At 44.6% G+C, this 22,812-nt stretch overlaps 1 protein-coding gene across 1 annotated transcript; it reads left to right on the top strand.

Moving 5' to 3' along the window:
* Positions 1-399: 399 nt before the first annotated feature.
* On the top strand, positions 400-22,276 carry LOC120825085 (sphingosine kinase 1). The gene is made up of 5 exons (XM_040186459.2): positions 400-963; positions 8,318-8,467; positions 15,557-15,651; positions 16,362-16,477; positions 19,311-22,276. The coding sequence occupies exons 1-5, from the start codon at positions 537-539 to the stop codon at positions 20,182-20,184; spliced, it is 1,662 nt and encodes a 553-aa protein (XP_040042393.2). The 5' UTR covers positions 400-536; the 3' UTR covers positions 20,185-22,276.
* Positions 22,277-22,812: the final 536 nt, after the last annotated feature.

The following is a 22,812-nucleotide window of genomic DNA, read 5'->3' as shown; positions in this document are numbered from 1 at the left end:
AATGTAGAAATATACTACTAGTATAAACAAAAATCGCATTCTCTTGTAATACCAATAAAAAATATTTCCAAGGTTTTTCTGTTTCTGTTTCTCTTGCCCTGTAACTGTAACTCATCTAATGTCCCAAAACATCACAGGGTGATTAGTATTGAATGGAAACTACACACTGGTGATCCAACCATGCAAAGTATGCAAGGCCGTAGATCTACTGAGCATCAACTGGTTTGGGAAAACTTCATTGATATTTTGTTACGATATGACATAACATACGCTGAATTAAAAGATACTACAATCACTCCTCTTGTGTACACTTTTAATTGCAGATCAATAACTATAGGAAAAATAGGACGCCTTATTTTGAAAGGTCGCCGGATGTGGTGAGTGACAGTCCGTCTCACTTAACAGTCCGACCAGCAGGCTGTCAGTCGAAAGTCTCCGCTCGCCTCTCACCGCCCGAGCGGGCAGCTATGTGACAGAGCGGCCGCTGTTTTATCCCCGACCTCCCCCCACCCGCGCGTCTCCCCCGTCCGCTCAGGATGGACCAGAGGACAGCGGAACCGGACCGCAACTACAGCATCAGCCCGGTTTCGCTGTACGGGGAATTCACCCTCACGGGTAACCCAAAAGTCCGCTGCGCCGTGAGCTTGACCGAGAGGGACCTGATCGTTCAGAGGCTCACCTCGGCACCTGCCGGCCGGAGCAAGGTGGCGCTCAGCCTGAAGGACTGCGTCGGATGCCGGGCTTACCGGGCGGACGACAACGCGGACCCGGCTGCGTACCTAGCGGTCTACTTCTACCCGCTCACGCGGCGCTGGATGAGTCCCGGGAGGTCGCGGCACCGAGCGGAGCACAGCTTCCGCGTGGCCGCGCTGCAGGACCCGCGCGCCAACCTGGAGGAGGCTGAGAAGTGGGCTCGCGCCGTCCGAGAGCGCGCAGCGCGGCCACAGTCCCCGAGGAGCGACGGTTAGTGCGCGGGGGTACTGATTAGTAGAGGGGCCGCATTCCAATTAGCTGCGACCGGGATTTAAACGTTACATTCTGGTTGGAAACCGGGTGATTTCTGGTGTGATCGAGTCCTATTTCAGCGTCAAAGTGTCACAAAACATACAAAATGTGTTGATGGTTTCTCCCGTTGTAACGCCAGGATGAAAGAGTGTGAGAGTAATATACAAAGTCATATTACACTGCTCGGTTAAATATTTATATATCTTTCCTTGACCCCCTAAACCCTCTTTCCTTGACTCCGTTAGGTCATTTTTTCAGCCGCAGCCCACATGTCACAGGGATCTGCAAAATTAGCTTCCAACCGAGAAATGTGGATGATTTTTCTCAGCAAGCGTCTAAAATGCCGACATACTATTTCTGGGGCACATAGACGATGAACTAAGCTTCTGAACGTGTTTTCAACGTTTCCCTCGGTGACCGTCATTGTTTATAAAAATCCTTGTCAACGGAAAAATGCAGACATATTAATGATAAGAGTGCACGTATGAAATAAGAAAGACATATTAGAGCAATCAGTTCCCTGTTGATCCATCTCTCTCTGTGCATTGTATTGATTGATATCATTAGTTCCTGGTATTAAAACCTTCATAAAAGCACAATATATATGCTACAAATGTATAGATTGTAGATTGGGAATCTCCTTGCTATTGGATACGAGTCCTCTCATCAGCGGAGGCCCAGTTGCAATTTTCAAGTCAAAATGTTAATGGCACTTCTTTTTTGGTCTAACTTTGTCTTTTATTCATTTCCACTTAAACTTTTTCTAAGAAATTAAACACAATGTAATTTTTTATTATTTGCAGTGCAGAAGAGGGTTCTTGTCACTTCATCTCGTACTGGGTGTTTAATCTACTTTAATCTACTCGTAGGAATATAACAATGGGACTGGTGTGGCGTTACATTACAGTAACCCCAAACCCCAAAACATTTGAGACACCTGAGAAATCTAAGTGAGTAACATGCATTGGAGATTTCAAAGGATAAATTATTGTATTATTTGTCCACTTCAGCAAGTTTAATTCCTCTATGAAACAAAAACATGAAATGCATTTTCTACTTTACACATTTCCCTTCACGTAGCCATGATATCACTCGCACTCTGTGACCCAGATAGCATTTCCTCATTTGCAAAAATGTATTTTTAACACACAAAATAGGCCTGGATTCTATTCTGCCTGTCAGAAGAAGTATTTGGCTTTTGTCACGTGAAGAGACCCTTCTTCATTATTTACTTTGAAACACACTGCTGGCCCCCTGCCTGGAGCTGAACCCGAGACGGGGACCTGGACAATCGTCCCACCGTGGGACAGAGAAACAAACACCGATGCCTCACTGGCTGCGCAGGGATGAAATACACCTCGACCTCTGTCCAGTTCATCCACACACTGAAACACCTGCTGTATCTGCAGCAGCGCTTAAACACACATTTCTGTTTGATGTTCCCGCAGACCATCTATATTCCTAAAGGATGCAAAGTGGAGCAGAAACGACTGACTCAGTGTTTCTCCTCACTTTATATTGTGTGAAAATTAAAACCCACACTTTATGACAGGATTGATTCACACTGTGCAAATGGGATAAAGCAAGCCAAGTATTATAAAATGATTGTGTTAGTTGGTTGGTACATATCTAAACCGAAAGAATGGAGCATAAATGTGGGTCACGTTTTTACCCCCTGCTGGGCTACCTGCAGAAGTGTCACATTCCTGAGCATGTTTGTCATCGGGAGGATTCATTTCAAACCTCCCTCTGGCCTGAAGGGGCCTTCGGTATTTCTGGAATGTGAAGACAGGATTCCCGTCTATAAATGTAGTGAGTTAACCATCACCCGAGCGGCCTTGTGAACTGTACTGAATCAATGTTCAGGGCTCTGCATCCGAGCCATTAGTCTCTGAGGTCACTGCTGCCTGTCTGACCTCGTCATCAATATTGGTACGAATGTAGTTCCATCCATGATTATTCAAAGGGAAGCGACATTCCTCTGACCGCCACATACCGTTACACCAAAGGCAGGAGGAAGTGGACAAGACGTTGCATGTCAGGGCCGGCGAGCTGCTGGCTCAGACTCATGAATATCCTCCCTGCTCTGTTCGATTAAATCACTCATTGTGGGTTGTCATCTGGCTTGAGCACTTGAGCCCCTGTGCAGTCTGCTGAGTATACATCAGGTGTTGACTGGTAGTGATATGAGATTAGGTTCAAGAAGGAATGCTGAGAACTTTATCATCATAAAGACCATGTGTTTGTTATGTCTAAAAAAGGCTGTTAGTGTACATGCAATACCATGGAAACGGCCGAGATGCAAAGTCGGAAGCACCTTGTTCAAGCGTCTCAGGGGGGCCGCCGGTGCTCCTTTAAGCAGCAAAATCCAGGCCTCTGTCAGTCAATTCCGTACCAATACATTGCCTCTGGTCGTGGCACAGTTGAAGCTGGGATGATTGTTTGTGTGCTCTGTTACGCACAATTTCATACGTGCAAGCAAAACAGAGATGGTTTAGGCTGAAGAATGTAATCATGTGATTCCGTTCGAATGTAAAAAGGGGGCCGGCCTAACCCTAAAAGATAAAGGGGGCCGGCCTAACCCTAAAAGATAAATGTTACTTCCCGTTGTAAATGCGAGCAATGCAGCCATATATAATGCAGATATATAAAATAATCAACGGAGGTCAACAAACACAAATTCTCACATCTAGTGTGATTACGTAGTTTTATGTGTTTATTTTCAAGTCCAACAGAAGGCAATGGACTGCCGATTGTTCAACATTCACCTAGCCGCCAGCTTCTTAAATGTGATCATTTGATGTGTGTGTGTGTGGTCAGACAGTAGTAGTAGCAAAGCTCCTCCCCCTGCAAACTCCTCCTCATTGGATAAATGCTGCGATAGAGCTTGACGTGCTAACGAGGCCTCTGATTCGGCGCTCACAGCATCTTTGAGTCCGTTGACCACCAGCGGGTCTGAATGATGGAGGACGCCGGTGGAACTCAACCCAATCCAGCGTTGCTCCCGTTCGCCGTCGTAGAACTTTTCTCAAACTACAAACTACCATTATGCCACCACGCGTAAGCAGACTCGCTGCCGGCCCAGTCTGCTATTCTCAGAAACGATGACGAGCCGACAACAACCACTAATTGACCGTTCAGCCTACAGAGCAGCTGGTTTACCGCAGAGAAAGTCTGCCTCTGCCTGGCAAAAGAATATGTGCTTGTTGTTTTTTTAATGGTTAGAAGTCAATTTCCTCCATCTGCTGGCACGTTTTATATGCATTCGGGGGGGGGGGGGGTTGTCTGTGGTAATGCCATGTTAAGCTCTCGTGTCGTGTTTTTATTAAAAACTACGACGTGAGTAATAGTTGCAGGAAGTGAAGACACACTTGAATGTACAGTAAAGCCAACTGATGTGATGCAGTTAATAAGAAAAACAAAACATTACATATGTGGTAAACAAGGGACTTTTGGGAAGTTTATTTTTAACCCAGCGGGGGTGTTACGTCCTCTCTGCTGATCTGGGTCTCCGTTTAAGGTCATCTTTGTCTCTTAATTGTACCGATGCAGAGAAAAAACTGTAGAAAGACGAGGTTAACGGGCGGTGCGGGATCGTTTTAATTAAAACCTCAACGTCACAAACTCTGTGCCTTTCCTAATGTAGAGCTACAGCAAGCCAACCGCCTCCTCCTTCCACACCCTTTGTGGTTCTGGCTGCTTCCACTCTTTGATTTAGAGACAGCGTCATGGACGAGAGTCCTCACCTCACTGCACCTAAATGCTGCTGCAGTGAGGCCGCTTATGGGAAAACACAGCAAGTATGTACATACAGTTACAATACATAAAAAATATTATACCTGGATGTATGTCTAATCTATATGTAGTTGTTTAAAATGTGCAATATTCTCCCCAAAAATGAAGTGACAAAGCACAAAGTAAAATAAAGTGTAGATACTCAAAGAATTAAAGTGCCTCAAAAATGTCATTTACAAACAAAAAAAGTATACAAAAAGCACATATGAAAATATCAACTGAATCAAATATCCTGCTGCCCAGATTCAGCTGCTCAGCTAAAAGATGACGCGGATCTCCCAAGTTGTGTGTTGTCCGCTTTAGCCTTTGTTTGGCGGCTGAAATGTTATTTTTTTGCCTCAGATCCCTACAGTACTCTGAAAAACACACCTCTACCGACTACACCTGGACCAGCTATCACTTCTTCAGCACTTACTACAGCACTTTGTACTTTGGATAAAAGCGTCAGCAAAATGAACAATGTAAACGTGCTTGAGAAAGCGCTCCGCTGGCCTGGGACAAACGCTGACATTTAGTGAGATTGGACATATCTGTCATATTACAGGGTGCAGGGAGGCACTGAAGTACTGACGCAGGTTGACACGTGTTAATCCATTAATCCTTTCATGTGGAAACTGGATTCCCATCTAATGGGTGTTTGTAAAAAGCTTAAAGGAGGAGGAGTGGGTTGGTCTGTAATGAGAAATTTACTTTCAATAGCAATTCCTCACATATTATCTACTACACACAAAAAAGCTGTTGGTGGACATTTATACCCACATGAAGCAGGAGGCGACAGGGAAATCAGACGCACATGTTATTACGATACGAGCGATTCGTTTCCTACAAAATGAAGAGCACTAACAAAGCAGAACGTGTCCCGATGTCTCCTCTGCCTCTTTAATTCCACTAGATTTGGACGGAGTGGGACCAGTACCATCGAGTGTGATGAAAGACACTCTTTGTAAATCAAGACCGCTCCTTTATTCCCTGATTGGGAACGGTTAATGTTTGGTCACGCTTCTCTGCTCTGGGAGAGGGACTGACTGACGCGTGCACAAGTCGTCATCACAACTAGCCAGCGTGAGTCGCCAGGCAACGATGACGGTGTAACACTTGGCGAGGACGCAACATAATAACACAATAGTACATAAATACAAACTAGAGTTCTTATATTATATATATATATAAAACGCTGTAATATCAAATAGCTTTTGTAGCTCTAGTCAACTTTATATGGCAAAAAATAGGGCACCCCCCTCCAGGCTTAAACTGACACTGTGCCTGATGTACTGGATGAGTTTTCAGATGAAGACAGTCGTCTATTCTCAGACTCTATATGCACCCTTATAGACATTATCGGGGAAAATGTGTTTTTTCCGGCTCCTGGGTTTTCCCCTCTCATTCAGGCTGTCATTTCCTATGGCGAATACCAGTAGTGATTATTCTGTTAAGATCTGGGACAGTTCCCATGCTCTCAGTCTGAAAAGAGCAGAGGAGACGTCCGCAATCACGGATGACACGATTGTAGTGGAGATGAAGAGCAGTTATTTCTCGCTGTTTTCTCTTTATCACTTCATCCAGGACGAGGTGATCCACTTTCTTTTTTTCAACAATTTGGTGGACGTCGTCATGTCCATCGAATCGCTTTGTCATGATTTGTCATTCAGTTAACAAATGGATGACGTGAGTGTCCAGAAGCAGCTCCCGAGGTTGGACGAAATGAACGCGCCTATCAGCAGCAGCAGCGTCACTTGCCAGAATGACACCCCCTCCCGCACACAGGCAAAACAAACACACTATCTACATAAACCGTAACAAACACCTCACGCACATCTGCAGCATGCCCAGCATGACAACAGATTTGGGAAAGGCGGGCTGTGAAACGTGTTTCTGTTGAGTTGAGTCGACCTTATTAGACAAATTTGGGCTTTAATCCCAAGCTGATGACGCAGAGGAAACAGAGATGGATAGATAGTGTCCTCTTGAATGTTTGCAGAAGGGGAGGGGTGGCAAACAGGAAGTGGTGTGGGGGTTAAATTTAGCCAACAACAACATTTTGCCAACGAGCCCCGAGTGGGTGTCGGGCCCCGCGGACGGCAAGGTCAGGGCCCTCGGTGCCAGCTGGTGCATGAGGGCCGTGCTGTGGAGGTCAGTGCGAGGTTGAGATGCCTTTTATAGACAGACTAAGTTTCTGTTCCCTTATCGACGATTGGGAAGCGGTTGTTTGCATTGTGTTAAAAAGAAGAAAAAGGGTAGACACAGCGTTCACTTGGCGACCTCGTTGGGAGACTGACTAGTTTACCTCAAGTGAACGTTGAGGTGTGGTAACCTGTGAGCTCATTTATGACCGGTTTCACTACGTTCTAGTGGGATCTCTGTGAACGCACTGAAAGAGCAGCATCCATTGAAACCAAACCTGTCAATCAGGTTTGGAACCAGCTCTCGTTCATCAACTGTCAGACTGGTTTGGGTGGTTCGCCTCGCTCCTTTTCTTCCCTTTTTTTTTAAACTCCAACAGACTGCTAAGGGGGGTGATATTCCTCACTGTCTGCTTCACTGGTGTAGTTTGTATTTGTGTGTGTGTGTGTGTGTGTGTTTCTGCAACAGAGAGGACGGATGTCCCTACCTCTAAAGTTCCCCATGTGGCTGATGGCTCCTGGTCCCACCACTCCTTTTATGCGACTCCTCTCAGCTGAGACGTTAAAGAAACATATTGAGAACGAGAGATGAAGTTTACGTAGTTTGCATCAGATTAGAATAGCAAAATAATATTTTCTGACGGGAATCCATGTTTAACATCAACACTTGAATCGACCCTGATTTCCATCAGACCAATATTTTGTTTAGTGCTCCTCCTTGTCTCAGATATGGAATCACAGAATGTCAGCCACTGTCTTTTCCTTGCAGTATTTAAATAGTCCTAATAATCCTCCTTCGCTTCCTAAATTAACATGCTGCACCGAGATTGTATTCTTAAAAAAATGAGCATGTATCCAGTCATGTATAGTTAATTTAAGCTACCAGACGAGGAGACACATGAGCAGAACATGCAGACAGTATATGCTCTATTTCAGTGGTTGTCAACCTTTTTTTAGTAATGTACCCACTAGGAAAAATGTCTTTCAGCCAAGTAGCCATAAGCAGTGCAAAGCATTTTTGGTTGAAAAAAAGATGTAATACACAGCGCTTTGCTTTCGGCGTCTAATTTCTTAAACTGTTAACACTGAAACAACACTTTGGGTGGGTCGCCCCACGTGGACGTGTTTCCTACTGAGTGGTGCTACGTTTCAACCACGACTGCTTTGTTTGAGCTGGTGACGGGTGATGATCACTCATTTCTTAACTGCTAGTTGTGCGCCTTTGTATCTAAATAAATCTATTTATAATATGAGCACACTTAAAACTACAACTAGGAATAAATACATTAGATTATTAGATATAGAGGCTGCACTTAAAAGAGTCCGATCCATTCACTGTACTCTCATTCCAAATCTTAAAAAAAAATAAGTGACCCCGTCCTCTCTGTCGTCCTCAGGGGGGGCGTTGAGCGTGTTGTCCCGTCCGAGCCGGATGATGCTGCTAGTGAACCCTCAGAGCGGCAAAGGACAGGCGCTCACTCTCTACAACAACCACATCCAGCCAATGCTGAACGAGGCGGGAGTCACACACACTCTGGTCATCACCGGTGAGTAGGAGGCACAAGTGCACGTGTACCACACAGCTAATATGTTTTATGTACATGGAAGAATAAAAAAATATTGTAAAAAAATATTGTAAAAAATAATTACTCTTCTGCTAAATTTCTCTTTTGCAGTTTTTGATTGATTGGTGTACATCATTCATAAACCTTTAACGTAAATAATATTACTTTACACACCCATAAATCTTTAATCTCATAATTTCCTTGCCTTTGCATCGTCGTTTCAGAAATTGTTGAATTTTGTCTGACCAACAGAAAATACAGCCCCGGCACCAGTAAGCTCCACTAAATCTCCAAACACTTGCACAATCATCCACAGAGCTCAGCAAAGACCACACAACAACAACAACACAACACCATCACCTCCCTGCACGTCGCTCCCTCTTTCCCCTCTGGTTTAAATCCTCTGCGTGTTTTCATCATTACGCCGATCAAGTGCCTCTGACCCATATGCATGCAGATGTGTTATGTAACAAATATGTGTCCAAACAGGGACACACACATATGGATAAAAACACGCAGGTGATAAAAAACACACACATTCACACAAAATCCACGCTGCCATGATTTACAATCTCGATGCATTCGTAATCTTGTCACCATAATCTACACTGGTTGGTAATGATAGGATGGTGCAGTATTTAGTGCAGTATGTGTCTTTTATTTAGAGATTCATCCTTCGTCTGGGTTTGTTCACAACTCTGCGCAATGTCAGATAATAGGCCCAAAAAAGTAAATAAAACTGCTTTCATCACAGCGTGGCGTCCACGGATATAAAAAAGAGGGCAGACAGACGGGGGCGCAGGAGAAATCATCTCACTGGTTCTGCGCTGTGCAGAACACAACAAAAGATGTACTTTTTTGACAACATAATTCCAAAGTATTCATAATGGATGTAATCCACAAACATACATCTACATGAAAAAGATTGGCTACTGAAAGGGAATTTTGGATACCACAGTGACACAGAAAATCTCTTTGACAGATAAGACTTCTAAAATAAAGCAGTAAATCTAATCTCTCCGAATGATGCCTCAGCGGAAGAATATTAAGATGTTTGTCTTCTGCGTGCAGTAATTCCACAACGCTTCTAATAGCGTTCCATAGTATGAGAAGCAATACTGCAGTTTCCCTGGACGCGGATGATACCATATTTCACCTAGAAGCTGTAATGTTTTTAATGCACAGTACAAGGTTACCTCCTCCATCAGTGCAGTCCAACACTTCCGTCGTGGGGAGTTTGGAGGGGGGGTTGTCAGGTCACACCTTGGGTGGGGCCAAAATGAATGAACTTTTGACCAAAAAAAAGGGAAAGACAAATATAAACAATTAATTAAGAAAACATTAAACTCATTCTGTCATCAAGTATCAAAACAATAAATACATTTTAAACAATATGCAAAGCAACAAATCGCCACACACAACCTCAAGTCCTCTCAGGTCACTGACAGACCAAAACCGCACAAAGGGGCTGTGTAGTAGAGGCCGCCCACGTCTAAAGGAGCTGCATTTCACACTCACCGCTCATGTGCAGTCCAGCAGAAAAACTCCGAGGTCCCGAAGAGGAACCCAGAGTCCCACGAGGTGAAATCCTCTGCGCCATTATTCCGGCTAACGTTAGCTTAGCCGTTAGCAGAATACGCCAACTTAAAGCTCAGAAGCTGGCGCTATTATTCCGGCTAACATTCGCCGTTACTCACAGAAATTCAAGCTTGTGAAAACACTCACTTACTATTCCGGATAATTAACTTAGATTTAATGAAGAAAGTTTGCATTGGTGCATTTGCCTGCTGCTACTAGCTCGTTTCCACCATCTACTGTCAGGTTAGCAATGTTTGCTGTGTTGTTGTTAACTCTCCCGTCGTCTTGTCGCCTCTTGGTGTTTTTTCTTTCTCCCGCCTTCTTTCTGACCTTTGACCAATCACCGCAGGTGTTAATGACCGATACCTGTAGTGACCACCTCCAAAACTGAAACTGGGGCTCTATCGGTGTTTTTTTATTTAGTTTACTTCACTGTTTAAATAATAAACAGCACGTCTATGTGTTCTTGTGTATCATTGCCTGCGGCTGGACGTCTCGTGTGTGGCGATGGCAACAGAAGTAGACGGACTCATTATGGGATCCTTGGCTGTGGAGCAGCTGTGGGCACTGCCAGTGGTGGAGGACAGTTGAAGGATGAGTGCGCTGCTGTGGGAGAGAGACAGACAGAGAGAGAGAGAGAGAGAGAGAGAGAGAGAGAGAGAGGCAGTGTGTTTGTTATAGTGAGCCTCTGCACGTGTCTACGTGGTAGCAAAGAACGCACACTGCTTCCTCTCAGGCGGTCTCCCCCGCTGCTCGGCCCTCCTCAGTATTAATTAAAGAACAGCAACATTCTTGTCTCCCTCTCGTGCTCGGATTCATCTGCTCAATCTGAATTACAAATATTTACCGGAGGAGACGGATATCTCCTGGAACAAGCGTTCTGTGTTGCTCCTTTTATTCATCTCTATTTATCTTTCTTATGGCAGCTATACACATGCTCTTCTAAAGTCCATGCCGGGATGTGAAAACTATCATCGAATGAACAAGGAGGACAGCAATCTTGGAAAAATATCCTACAAAATATGGAAATCTTTCTGATAGGAAATGCAGGGTGCAATGTAATATGTGCTTTTCTCATGTCGTAAACCGAGTGTTGACATCTCTGCTGGTTTGACGTATCGGTCTGTTCTCATGTGTAACTTTAGTGAATCACTGATAATTATATACTGAAAGTCTCTCCACCATGACTTTGTAAACTCGTTTGATGTGGTTGTCGATACTTCATATAATTGCTGCTACGCGTAAATACACTTTCTAAAGTTGAATTATATTGTGTTTTTTTCGCTCAGTTTGGGAACCTTTCCCCCCCACTGGCAGACCGCCGACGATCTCCCGTGTTTGAACTCTTGTAGCCGACCATGGCTCAGGCGGGGCTCAGGAAGTGTCTTTCACCGCCTGCAGCCTTCAGTAAAAGTCTGATGAGGTGTGTTTCTATTACTGTCCACCTCGCATGGCGGGAAAAATATATAACCTTGGTCACGTGTTTTAGGACAGTGGAGAGAAGGCAGAACTGCTGAGCTGTTAGTATGTGGATGTTTGCATCTAATAAGATTTACGAAGGAGCTGTTTCGTTTAACTCAATGTAAACTTTTGGAAACATGACTGCTCACATGTACACATGTGACTTGCTGTTAACCAGCAATTTTAACTGCAAATGTACACCCAGTATAAGCATTTGATGGCATCTGATGATCACCAGCATGATGTACATTCTAAGAGATACTTCAGCTGCAAGACTCAACTAGAGGTAGGGATGGTGACACACTCTTATTAAGATCCCGCCAGGGGACCAATGCGGCCAAAAAGATGTTGGATAAAAATGTAGCATCTAAGGTGCAGCCTAGTGTGTTTAAGCTAAGTGTGTGCGTGCACTTTGGATGTACAGACGTGTCTGCTTCTCCCGTGTTGCTGTACTCCCTCAGGCACCTCCAGGCAGCCTTTCCACCTGCCTCAGTGTTTACACTGATTTGTGCTGAAACAACACCCACGTTGAAAAGGCAATGCTTTTTTTAACTGTCACCACCCGTTGTTATTTAGGGCTGCTGATGGGATGTGTGTGTCAGCAGGGAGGACTGTGGATTCATCCGGAGTTGCACAAGTTTAGTGGGATGGCAGAAGGTCAGCATGAGGACAGAGCTTCCACATTACCACTTTGGTAAAGATATTATTTACTGCAAGTTTAAACACTGCTCACATTAGAATTGTTATTTTCACCGCCAGGAAATGATGCGATCGCACACGAGTGTGCATGCGCTGGTCACTCTGCTGCAGAAAACAGCTTAATATTCAAACTAAAGACACACCTCTTCAGACTCTACCTTGACTAAAAAACACAAAACAAATTGTAGCACCCAAATTGTACTTATAATGGCTTTTTTGATGAAATTGCTCTTTCTTGTTTGTTGTTCTTCTGGGTTTGTATCCTTATGGTTGAAATGCACTTATTGTAAGTCTCTTTGGATAAAAGCGTCAGTTGAATGACATGTAATGTAATGTAAAAGGGGCCAGCTATGGCTGCATGCTCAAAGACTCTTGTGGATGCAGTGACTCACACCTTCTCAAAACATCTCTTAATTGCCTATTTTATATCACAGTGCCTCCCTACACTTAAATGGCCCCCGGTCGGTAGGGGCCGGTCATAATGACAAAGCTGAGTTGAGCCCCAGCTGCTACTCTGCCCCCGGACACACAGCCCCCGCCGAGTGTACGACTATGGGAAAACCGCTCAGCTGCTGCTCAGCGGCCACACACAGTTATTCTGGGCCTTTTTAATATTGTCCAAAAATTGACTTGAAGCCTAAATAAATTCTTTATGTTGTGGTTCAACATATGGGTCAGGGTTATTTAGCTGAGTCCCTTAAGTTGTGAGAAAAAAAAGATTATAAAACGATCAACTGTTGGATTAACTTATTAAATCAGCGGCCAATTAATAATCTTTTGATCAACTAATCAGCATCCTTCATTTGTGTAGATGCCAGCATCAATGTTTTCCACACATCGTAGCCTCCTTGAGTGAGAACTTTGTGTAAAACCAGTGTTCACAGTGTTGGTCCCGAGCGGTTGTCATTTTTGACTCCTCCAACTATACGTAATATAAGATGCATGGAGATGCTCGAATATTTCTACACGTTGGATAGAAGTATCACTGTGCCAACACTGACGTGCAGTTTTTCTCTCTCCTGATCCTTGTATCTGACAGCGTTTCCTCACAGTGCCGGTCCGGCCTGCGACCAGAGGCCGGCAGTGATCTGCATGACTGTAATCGGTTAGTCACAATCCCCCGCCACCGCCCGCAGAGAACAACCGCCCTGCACTCCTCTCCCCTTCTTACCTCAGCAGAAAGACCGCAAAGTATCATCGAACGCGCCGTGTGACTAATCTGCATCTGTCCTCACGGCGTCGTTTTGCCATCACCGGTCTGTCCGATGAGGGGAGCAGCATTCTGAAACGGCTCTCGCCTCTCCTCCCCGACCACGCCGCTGCAGCGTCACCGCTCTGCAACTTTGGGCCCTTCAATCCCTTTTTAGTTTGCGGCCTCTGCATTGACACGGAAATGTGATGCGACTGGACCGATAAGGAGCAATTGATTCCTTCATTTTAGGAGAGTTTAGGAAAAGCGAAGGAAAGAAGAGAAGCCGAGAAATCCGATCCCTCCAGAGGATTCTCTTTGTGTGTGTGTGTGTGTGTGTGTGTGTGTGTGTGTGTGTGTGTGTGTGTGTGTGTGTGTGTGTGTGTGTGTGTGTGTGTGTGTGTGTGTGTGTGTGTGTGTGTGTGTGTGTGTGTGTGTGTGTAGGATTAGTTTGCTGGCCTTCTGTTGGGCAAAGAAATGAGCACAATGGCGCATTAAAGGGATGGAAGAGATACCAAAGAGCGCAAGTTATTGTCAGCTCCCGGAAAAAAGTATCGATGAATTCTGTAGAACCTTTCAAGTAATATATATAAATATGAAGTAATACAATATTAACTAGACTTGTATTACTCTAGACCTCTGTGTCTCCACGGCGATTATTGTAGCCGCATCAAACGATAACAAACTGTGCAGATCGTTATTCCAGCACCGTTAAAATTGGACCAAAATAAAAGTCACACACACAAAACGAAAAACAACTTTGCCGTCATTAGAGCTCAGAGGAGAGGAACTTCCACCTAGTTGACTTTGCACAGATATGGCACTTTCTATTCGGGGCCTGGTCATATTTTCCACTTGCAGCGGCTCTACAGATAATAAATAAATCCTTTTTCTCTCATTCTCATAGAGGCTGTGGGGACAGCTTCGAAATAATATTTAAAAAAGAGTAATTTACAACTACCACAAACAGCACCCAGATGTGCAGCTCGAGTATGCATGCGTAAGAATGAAGGCGGTTTGTGAAAGCGACAGAAAATGAAGACGCATGATGAGAGGGAGTTGAGAGACACTGTTGCCGAGCGTCGGCAGGTGGAGGAGAATGTTGTGACTGAAGTTGTGACTGTCGGCTGCGCTTCACTGACTTTGTGTTCACACATCAGCGCACTCCTTCTGGCCTTTCACCTGCAGACGGAGGACAGGGAGACAGAGACGGAGACGGAGACGGACAGACACAGTTAAACAGGTCTGTAGTGGTTGGAAACAGCAGTTTAGCAGAAGTCAGGCAAACTGTATAATCTCATCACATCGCAACACAAGTAAATATTCCTTTGTAGTTTCTACATTCTCTTTTTTACCATATTTGTTTGTATTTGCATGCTAACAGCCAACAGCTGGAATACTGTTCACTGAGTGGAAAACTATCTTGGATATACAAGCAATTAATATGGATGAATTAAATAAGGGTGAATTAGTTAAAGTCTACGTAATAAGTACTAAATCGCCCAAAGATTCCAGGAAACTTACCGATCTGTAAAGTGATGCATTTTTGTAATGAATCCCAGATCATTTATACTTTAGAGGAAATGATCTGACACAATCCAACACTTTTAATAACCTTTAGTGTGTCATGGTCTGGTTTCACAGTCACTCTGCACACTGATAACCATCCACTTTAAGAGAAAATCACACCCAGGCCCCGCTTCACCACGTCATTGAGGCCCAGGTTAATCTGACCGAGCGCTCCTGGGTAATTTAGTTGTTCTCATTTAATTGCTATGTGTAATAGGCGCTTCATTTAAGACCGTATATCAGCTTTCACTCCCACGGTGGTACTTGATTTGGATGAGGACTTGAGTTCCTAATCTTTCATCTTCATTTGTGCCTTATTCATTCCCTGTAAATATGTGTGAAGTCTTTAATACGATGCAGCTGTTGACACAACTGCAATTTCCTTGCGATCGCACATTGGAAATAACGTTCGTGATTAATTAGTTAATGTTGTTATTTAAATAAGACGTACGTTTTATTTTTCATCATGCAACTAGAGCTGCGGATGTCTCACTCACCAGAGCCGACTTGACCTTTGCCCCACTTTACATTGATGTATGTGTGTGCGTTATTTGTGTGTGTGTTAATGTTTGCAGAGCGGCAGAACCATGCAAGAGAGCTGGTGAAGGAGGCCGACCTGTCGCAGTGGGACGCTTTAGTCATCATGTCTGGAGATGGACTTCTCTTTGAGGTAAAGAGAGCCACGCGTTCAATATATTCATGTCCTCTGGCGCTTTACGTCAAAGCAGCACGCAACAAGTCAACTTTTATCTTGTCATCATTATAAACTTTGTGTTGTGTATCGAGACGATAAGGATCAATCAAAAATGAAACTTGCTTCCAGTCCTTGCATTAACATTTTTGTCAAATAACAATAATAACTTACTTACTACTATCAGGTGGCTTTACACTGTTGTTTTTCGGGTATAAAAGCGCCATTTTAATATACACCACAATAGATATATAATATAAATTTAAGTTTTTACAGTGTTGCTTACGTGTGTCTGTAGTGTACATGAAGTGAAAATGTTAAATTGCTTAAAAGCTGGAGACCAAAACCCAAATCTGTTCCAGACATTGATCACTGTGGGCATTTTGAAATTGTGATTGGAATTTTTTAAGTTTTCTGGACTAAACTGGCTTTTTAAAAATCTAGGTCAACACTACCTCTATGCTGAAGTACTTTATAACTGAGCTTCAGAACTGAAGCTACTACTTCAAAGGTTTAACACCCGCAGCGGTTCATGAACTTTACATAAATAAACACTTTAACATTCAGAAAAGCACTGAGGTTTGATACACAGCCCTTTGTGCTGGAGAACACTGACTGCTGGTGTCCATTCTGTCCCGTCCCATTCTGTCCCGTCCGGCTGATCAAAGCCACGTCTTCTTGTTTGTCAGGTGATTAATGGTCTGCTGGAGAGAGCAGACTGGGAGGAGGCCATCCGGACCCCGATGGGAATTCTACCTGGTGGATCGGGCAACGGATTGGCTGCGTCCGTACATCACTATTCTGGGTGAGTCACAAGAGGAATCCCGAACAGTACTGGATCCAACTCCACAGAAGCCAGTCTGACCAGTGAGGTAGCCCAGTCTAACCACTGGGCCGGTTCACTTCACTGGAGCATATGTATATGTAGCGTGCACGGACTGCCAACTGTATTCAGACAGAATAACAGGTAGTTGTGCTCGAGTGTAAAACGCTCCAGACACAACGATTACTGCGTGATGTGACGATGAGCTGTAGTGTTTTTATCCTTTGTTTAACCGGGATGTTCGGGCCGGACATCTGGGGCTTTCGTTCAGTGTAAAAGGCACTCCTCTCTTCTATCCATTATTAATGATTTGCTCATTTAAGGTGATTTGTTTGGAGTGTATCCATCCAGAAGGAAGAAGGGAAAGGAGAGGCTGAAGCACAGAAGAGAACGGCGGCTATTTAAAGTCCGATGTGGATCAACTGAAATCACTCATTCACTATTACTCAGTACTAGTTGTTCAATCTGTAGTGAGCAAAGACGACGTATCAAACATCTCATATTGAATCAGCTCCAGGGTTTTCATGCTCTGGGCTAAATGCTATCATGCTAACGCTCGCTATTCAGCACTAAACACAAAGTAGACAAGGCTGCAGTAATGTAGTTACTTTGATCAAATCAATGATCAAATTGTTGTGGTATTAAATGTTTGATATCTTTTCTCTCTAATAGCTCCACGGTTTGTAGTGCCTGGACTGTATCGTGGAATATTATCTTACTTCTCTGTTCTGTTATAGTCCCTGTTTGCTTTCTACTCTGAAGTCACCTGGAATTACAAAAACCTCACAGAAGGCATTTCCTTTTTAAGCTGCTCCTACTCTTAAGGTCACATTTGGCTTTATCTTGCCCTTTCACTTTTTTATTTATTTTCTGTCTTTTTGTATCTCGGGGCATTTGTTAGATTTAGTTATTTTTTTCTTGGTAGCAACATTTATATCATCCTTTGTGCTACTTGTTTTTCGGGGCAATGGGTGCCAGGGGATACCTGATTAAATAATGGATGAATTCTAATTAAAGCAAACCTGTTTGCTGATGGTTCTGTCTTTATCAAAGAGCCACGTTCATACATTCATTCATCACTTCAACTGCATCTGACAATCGGCTTCCCATCAAACAATAGTCTTCCAGCTCCAGCGGCAGCGACAATGAGAGGAAGGGACCAGAGTCTGCATTGTTTTCTCTCCTCTCGCACATCCAGAAGGTCTCTCTCTCCCCCTCGCTGGCTGCAGCAGGCCGTCCTGCAGCGGCTCTGGCCACAGTGCGTTTGGTATTATTCCCGGCTGAATGTAGGGTTCACTCGGGCTACGCGGATCAAGTGAGTGGCAGCTAGAACGTGTTTGTCGTTACGCAACGCTGTCAACAGGTTCGCTGAGTGAGAGTTTAATGTCTACACGGACATAGCGAGCACGAGCTGGAGCATCATCGGAACACTGACAGATGTGGTGCCTTTATGGGAGGGAGTCTCCCTCCTCTGGTGGCTCACAGATGCTGCATAAACAGCTGGAAATGTAGGAATGTGGGTTTTAAAAAACATATTACTGCTTTATACGGAGTTGGTTTAGTCCACTGATTCTCACCTTCAAAGGGTCAAAAAAGAAATATTTAAGGATTCAGTGATTTATATTGATCTACGTTATCTGAAGATAAAATAGGAAATCACTCTGTGGAGGAAATCATAGCCATTTGGAAAATATGGGTTTAACAGTGTGCTGTATTTTATGAGCTGACGACACTTGATGTCTCTTGTCGTGTCGAGCGACCGGAAATGTAGATGAGACTGTTTGGATAAAGTTGGACTGGTACATAAATTCAGGATGATGAATATGGAGATATCTGCAGGGCCACAGCCAGTGAACTCCACTGAGACGTCCAGTCATCACTGTAATTGGCTGCGGGTGGTAGCAGCAGGCGCGTGTGTGTGTGTGTGTGTGTGTGTGTGTCTTAGGGCTGTTATCATGACCTTCCACCTCTGTCTCCGTTCTCCCAGATGGGGTTGTCTTTGTTGTCTGACTGGTCTGTCATACCCATGAGCTGATTCTGTCCCGCCTCCAACATTTGTCTGGTTTACCAAACCTCCCCCACCCTCACCCCCACCCCCACCCCACCACGGTCATCCGCCCTCTTCATCAACCCTCACAATCACAATAAAGTCACAGTTACCTCACTATTGAATAACACTCCTTGTGCTGCTCACTCCCCCAGACACACACAAGCCTCGGCCCATTTCCCAACCCACAAATAAGCAACTGTTCAGCTTTTATTTTTGAAGCTAGGTTACAGGGCTACAATTATCCGTCAATCAATCATTTAAGGAATTTGCTGGTATTCTCTTGTCATTGTGAAATAAATTGTTCATCGGCTGTTGATTGGGAAAAATCATTTATTTAGACACTTGACCTTTTGGCTACATACAGTTATGATAATCATCTAACAGTATTTTCTTACATATTAATTAACTGAAATACCAATCGACAATGAAAATGAGTGTTAGTTGAAACCCTCGACTGGTCGTTTCTGCGCAGGAAGGGGAATGAACTTTACAGCGTTTTGTTAGACCTGCTGCTGCCTTAAAGGTCCAGCAGCTGTAAGCACAACGTGTCACACAGCGCATGTGGTCGTAAATATTGAGCAAAGTGAAGGGAGTTCTCTGGTGGCTGTTTTTTTAGAAAGGACGTAATTAACTGAACGACACGACGAGATTGTATTCTGAAATGTTGTTTTATTTTGTTTTAGTTAAGATATAACCTGGTACTTTTTTGGTGCCTAACGGCTTGTGTATTATAGTAACTGTCATCTCCCCCCTCGGCCCCCCCAGAGCCTCGCTGGTGTCCACCGAGGAGCTGCTGGTCAGCTGCGGGTTCCTGCTGTGCCAAGGGCTCGTGGCCCACATGGACCTGGTCTCCATCCATCTCTGCTCCGGCCTTCGCCTCTTCTCCTTCCTGTCGATGGCCTGGGGCTTCGTGGCCGACGTGGACATCGAAAGCGAGAAGTACCGACACGTCGGAGCCGCCCGGTTCACCGTGGGCACGCTGGTGAGGTTGGCTTCTCTCCGCGTCTACCGGGGCCGGCTGGCCTACCTGCCCGCCCCCGAGGACGACCACAGCGAGGTCGAGGGGTCGCGCAACGACGTGACGCTGCGTTGCAACGGCCAGGCCTCCTCCCCGGATCCGTCCAGAGACTCGCCCCGCCCGAAGACCTTCCACAACTCCTGCCACTCCAACAACTCCTGCAAGGCGAGGGGGAGGAGGGAGAGCGCGCCTTGTCGAAGCGCCTCCGGAGCCCTCGCCGGCCCGCCGGACTCCCTGCTGCCGCCTCTGGACCAGCCGCTGCCCGGCGACTGGGTGGTGGTGCAGGAGGAAGACTTTGTCCTCATGCTGGCCATGTACCAGTCCCACCTGGCGGAGGACCTGCTGGCGGCGCCGGACGCCACCCCGGACGACGGGGTCATCCACCTTTTCTACGTCAGGGCGGGAATATCCCGCGCTGCGCTGCTGAAGCTGTTCCTGGCCATGGAGAAGGGGGCACACGTGGGTGCCAACTGTCGGCACATGGTGCACGCCAAGGTGCGGGCGCTCAGGCTGGAGCCACTCTCCCCCAAAGGGGTAATAACAGTGGATGGAGAAGTGGTGGAGTACGGGCCGGTGCAGGCGGAGGTGCACAGGGGCCTGGGGAGGTTGATCACCGGATGAACAAACGTCCCCAGCAGCTTCCGGCGCCGCCGCGAGAGGCACAGCGATCCCGGGGGAGCGTTTCAAATGAGAGCCGGCCTGCTGCTCTCATCCGCACACGGACCGGCCGGGTCTCAGAGAAGCGCTGTTAATGGAGACCCAAGGTGTCGGGTATTAAATCTAGTAAAGCATTCCTAAATGAATAGTCCTATTCATCAGACAAACGTGAAATCGTATTTCAATACTTTCAATTGTTCTTTCTCATTGCGTCTTTTCAAGCTACTTTCTAACCGCCGTTAAAAAAAAGGAAATTATGATATGAAAGAAAAAGCTACAGGAATAAAGAAATTAAAAAACAGGGATTCACAATAACACCCTGAGGTTTCATGCCTCTTTTTAATTTAATATCAAACACTTTGGGACTCCTTAGCCCCGGTGTAGCTTTCTACATGCAAACATCACACGTTTCATCCTCTCATGACAAAGTGTTAAGAAGTAAATCCGCCCGCATCGTCTCTATCTGCTGACCTACAGACATGAATTATTGCAGGGTGGGATTTATGGCTACTCGGCAGTACTGTGGATAGTGTGCGTGTGTGTGTGTGTGTGTGTGATACATGTGTAAATGTGAGGTGTGGATGTGATTGTCCGTTTTAACAGAGGTCATAGTTCATTGAACACAGAACACAAAGAGCCTAAAACTCTCAATTAAAGAAACACAGCATAAATATAACTAGTTTTGTTTGTTATGGCCAAAGACAACAACAACATTTCTTCAATACAAAGAAGTTCATGTGATCAGCTTTCACAGTCCAGTCTGAGGATTATCCAAAGTAACCAGGACATGATGTCACCAAACAGATGTTGCTTCTCGGTTGTTTTTTTTAACATGGAATCCTGCCCAAATAAAACCCAAACTCTCTGCATGACTACATCCAACCAGAGGTAAAAGACAAAATACTTACTGGTGGTTCTTTATACGTAATAGTGCTGAAATGACTTTAACTACAAATCAGCATAAACACAGGCTTTGGGGGTTGGTTGGTGAAGACAGCACATATTGGTGAGAGGAGGAGGAGGAGGAGATGGGGGGAGGGGAGAGATGGAGAGGGGGAGGGCGGGTATTGACTTTTTAAATGCTGCATGCGTTCCGGACAAGGCGCCCTTATTCTCGCTGCAAGGAGTCATTTGAGAGCATTAGCAGACTCCTAAGAAAGAGAGCACGTGGCTCACTTCATTTCACCCCGACAGGGCACGCAGATGTGAGTTTTTGGGGACAGACGTGTTCTTGTGTGAAGTGGACGTAGGTCATAACGTTGCATCCCAGCCCGTGTCTCCCAACCCTTTTACCCTGTGACCTCTTTGTATGAAGACAGTGTGTCGACCTGACTGATGTTACGTTTAGCTGCCAAGACTTTGTTTTAAATTAATCGAAAATATTTTGTGGCCTCAAGATGTAAAACTAACACTTTATCTGAAAAAATCACAATAATCGTTTATTTTGGTTGTTGGAACCACAGATCTAATATATGAATATCTGTAATGTTGTCGATCCTTTCCACTGTCTGACGTGCCTTGGCTGTGCTGCCTCCTGGTGGTTTGAACACGTGGTGCATTCACTGGTTTCTCCCTCTTGTCTTCTCAACATTTTAATGAACTGATGTATTTAAAGGACGAGACACATAAGCATATTTGTGGCACAGCGGCGTTTTGACTTGAGAAACTGTTACGGCTGTTGCCGCCTCTTCGATTACTACTGGTGAGATGTTGACACATTCTGCTTCTGACGGCCTTCATTCTGCCTCAAGTGTGATTTCAAATCTAAATTTGCTGAAGCGTCAGATGACAAAGGACCTGATGTTTACTGACTGTTTATTTGCTGTTTACAACTTTACCTGCTGCCTCGCTACCGTTGTCTTGTGTTTAAATGTTTATGGTGAAGGGAAGAGAGTAATTTCCTTTTTTTTTTTCCTGTCACACATTAAATGATTTATTCTTTATTCAGAGATCTATTTTTCCATTAGACAAATGTCTGTACTTTTTCTATACTCAAATGAAACATTTGGTTGAGGTGTTTTTGATTGGGGAAATATTAAAATAAATGATAAACAACGTGTCTGACTTTCGGTTTGTGAAAGAATCTTTTTTTCAATGAGAAAGTTATTCATGCAATTACCTTCTACTGCATGAACTGAGAATAATGAACTCATGCACGATCCTGCAACAAGAACAACTCACTTGGAGTTGTTGCTTTAAAACCGCACTTGAACATCTGTACAATTTACATATGTATATCTACAACGCTCTGTAAATTGAGCCCCATTAATTACTTCGCATTTATATCATTACAAAACAAAAACCCAAACCAGTAACGTGTTAATCACCTTTACTTATCAGGATTTGTTTTGGTGTTTTGCATGCAAGAAAAGAAAACCTGTTGAGAAAAGGCTGATCTGCTGTGGCTACATAGTGGATCCAAATAAATAAGCCACAATGTCTCTATGATACCGCTTGCAAAGTTTAATACATCACTATACAGCTGTCTTAATGCAACAAATTAAACCATTAGAGAAGGAAATCAAAAGTACAATACTCAGCATTTTGTGTCCCCAAGCATCCATGTGCCTTATCAGAACCCAGGCTTGTGTT

Source organism: Gasterosteus aculeatus, chromosome 9 (genome assembly GCF_964276395.1).
Source record: "Gasterosteus aculeatus chromosome 9, fGasAcu3.hap1.1, whole genome shotgun sequence".
NCBI lineage: Eukaryota > Metazoa > Chordata > Actinopteri > Perciformes > Gasterosteidae > Gasterosteus > Gasterosteus aculeatus.
Note: the sequence above shows the minus strand (reverse complement) of the source record. Positions and strands in the feature narration are given on the sequence as shown.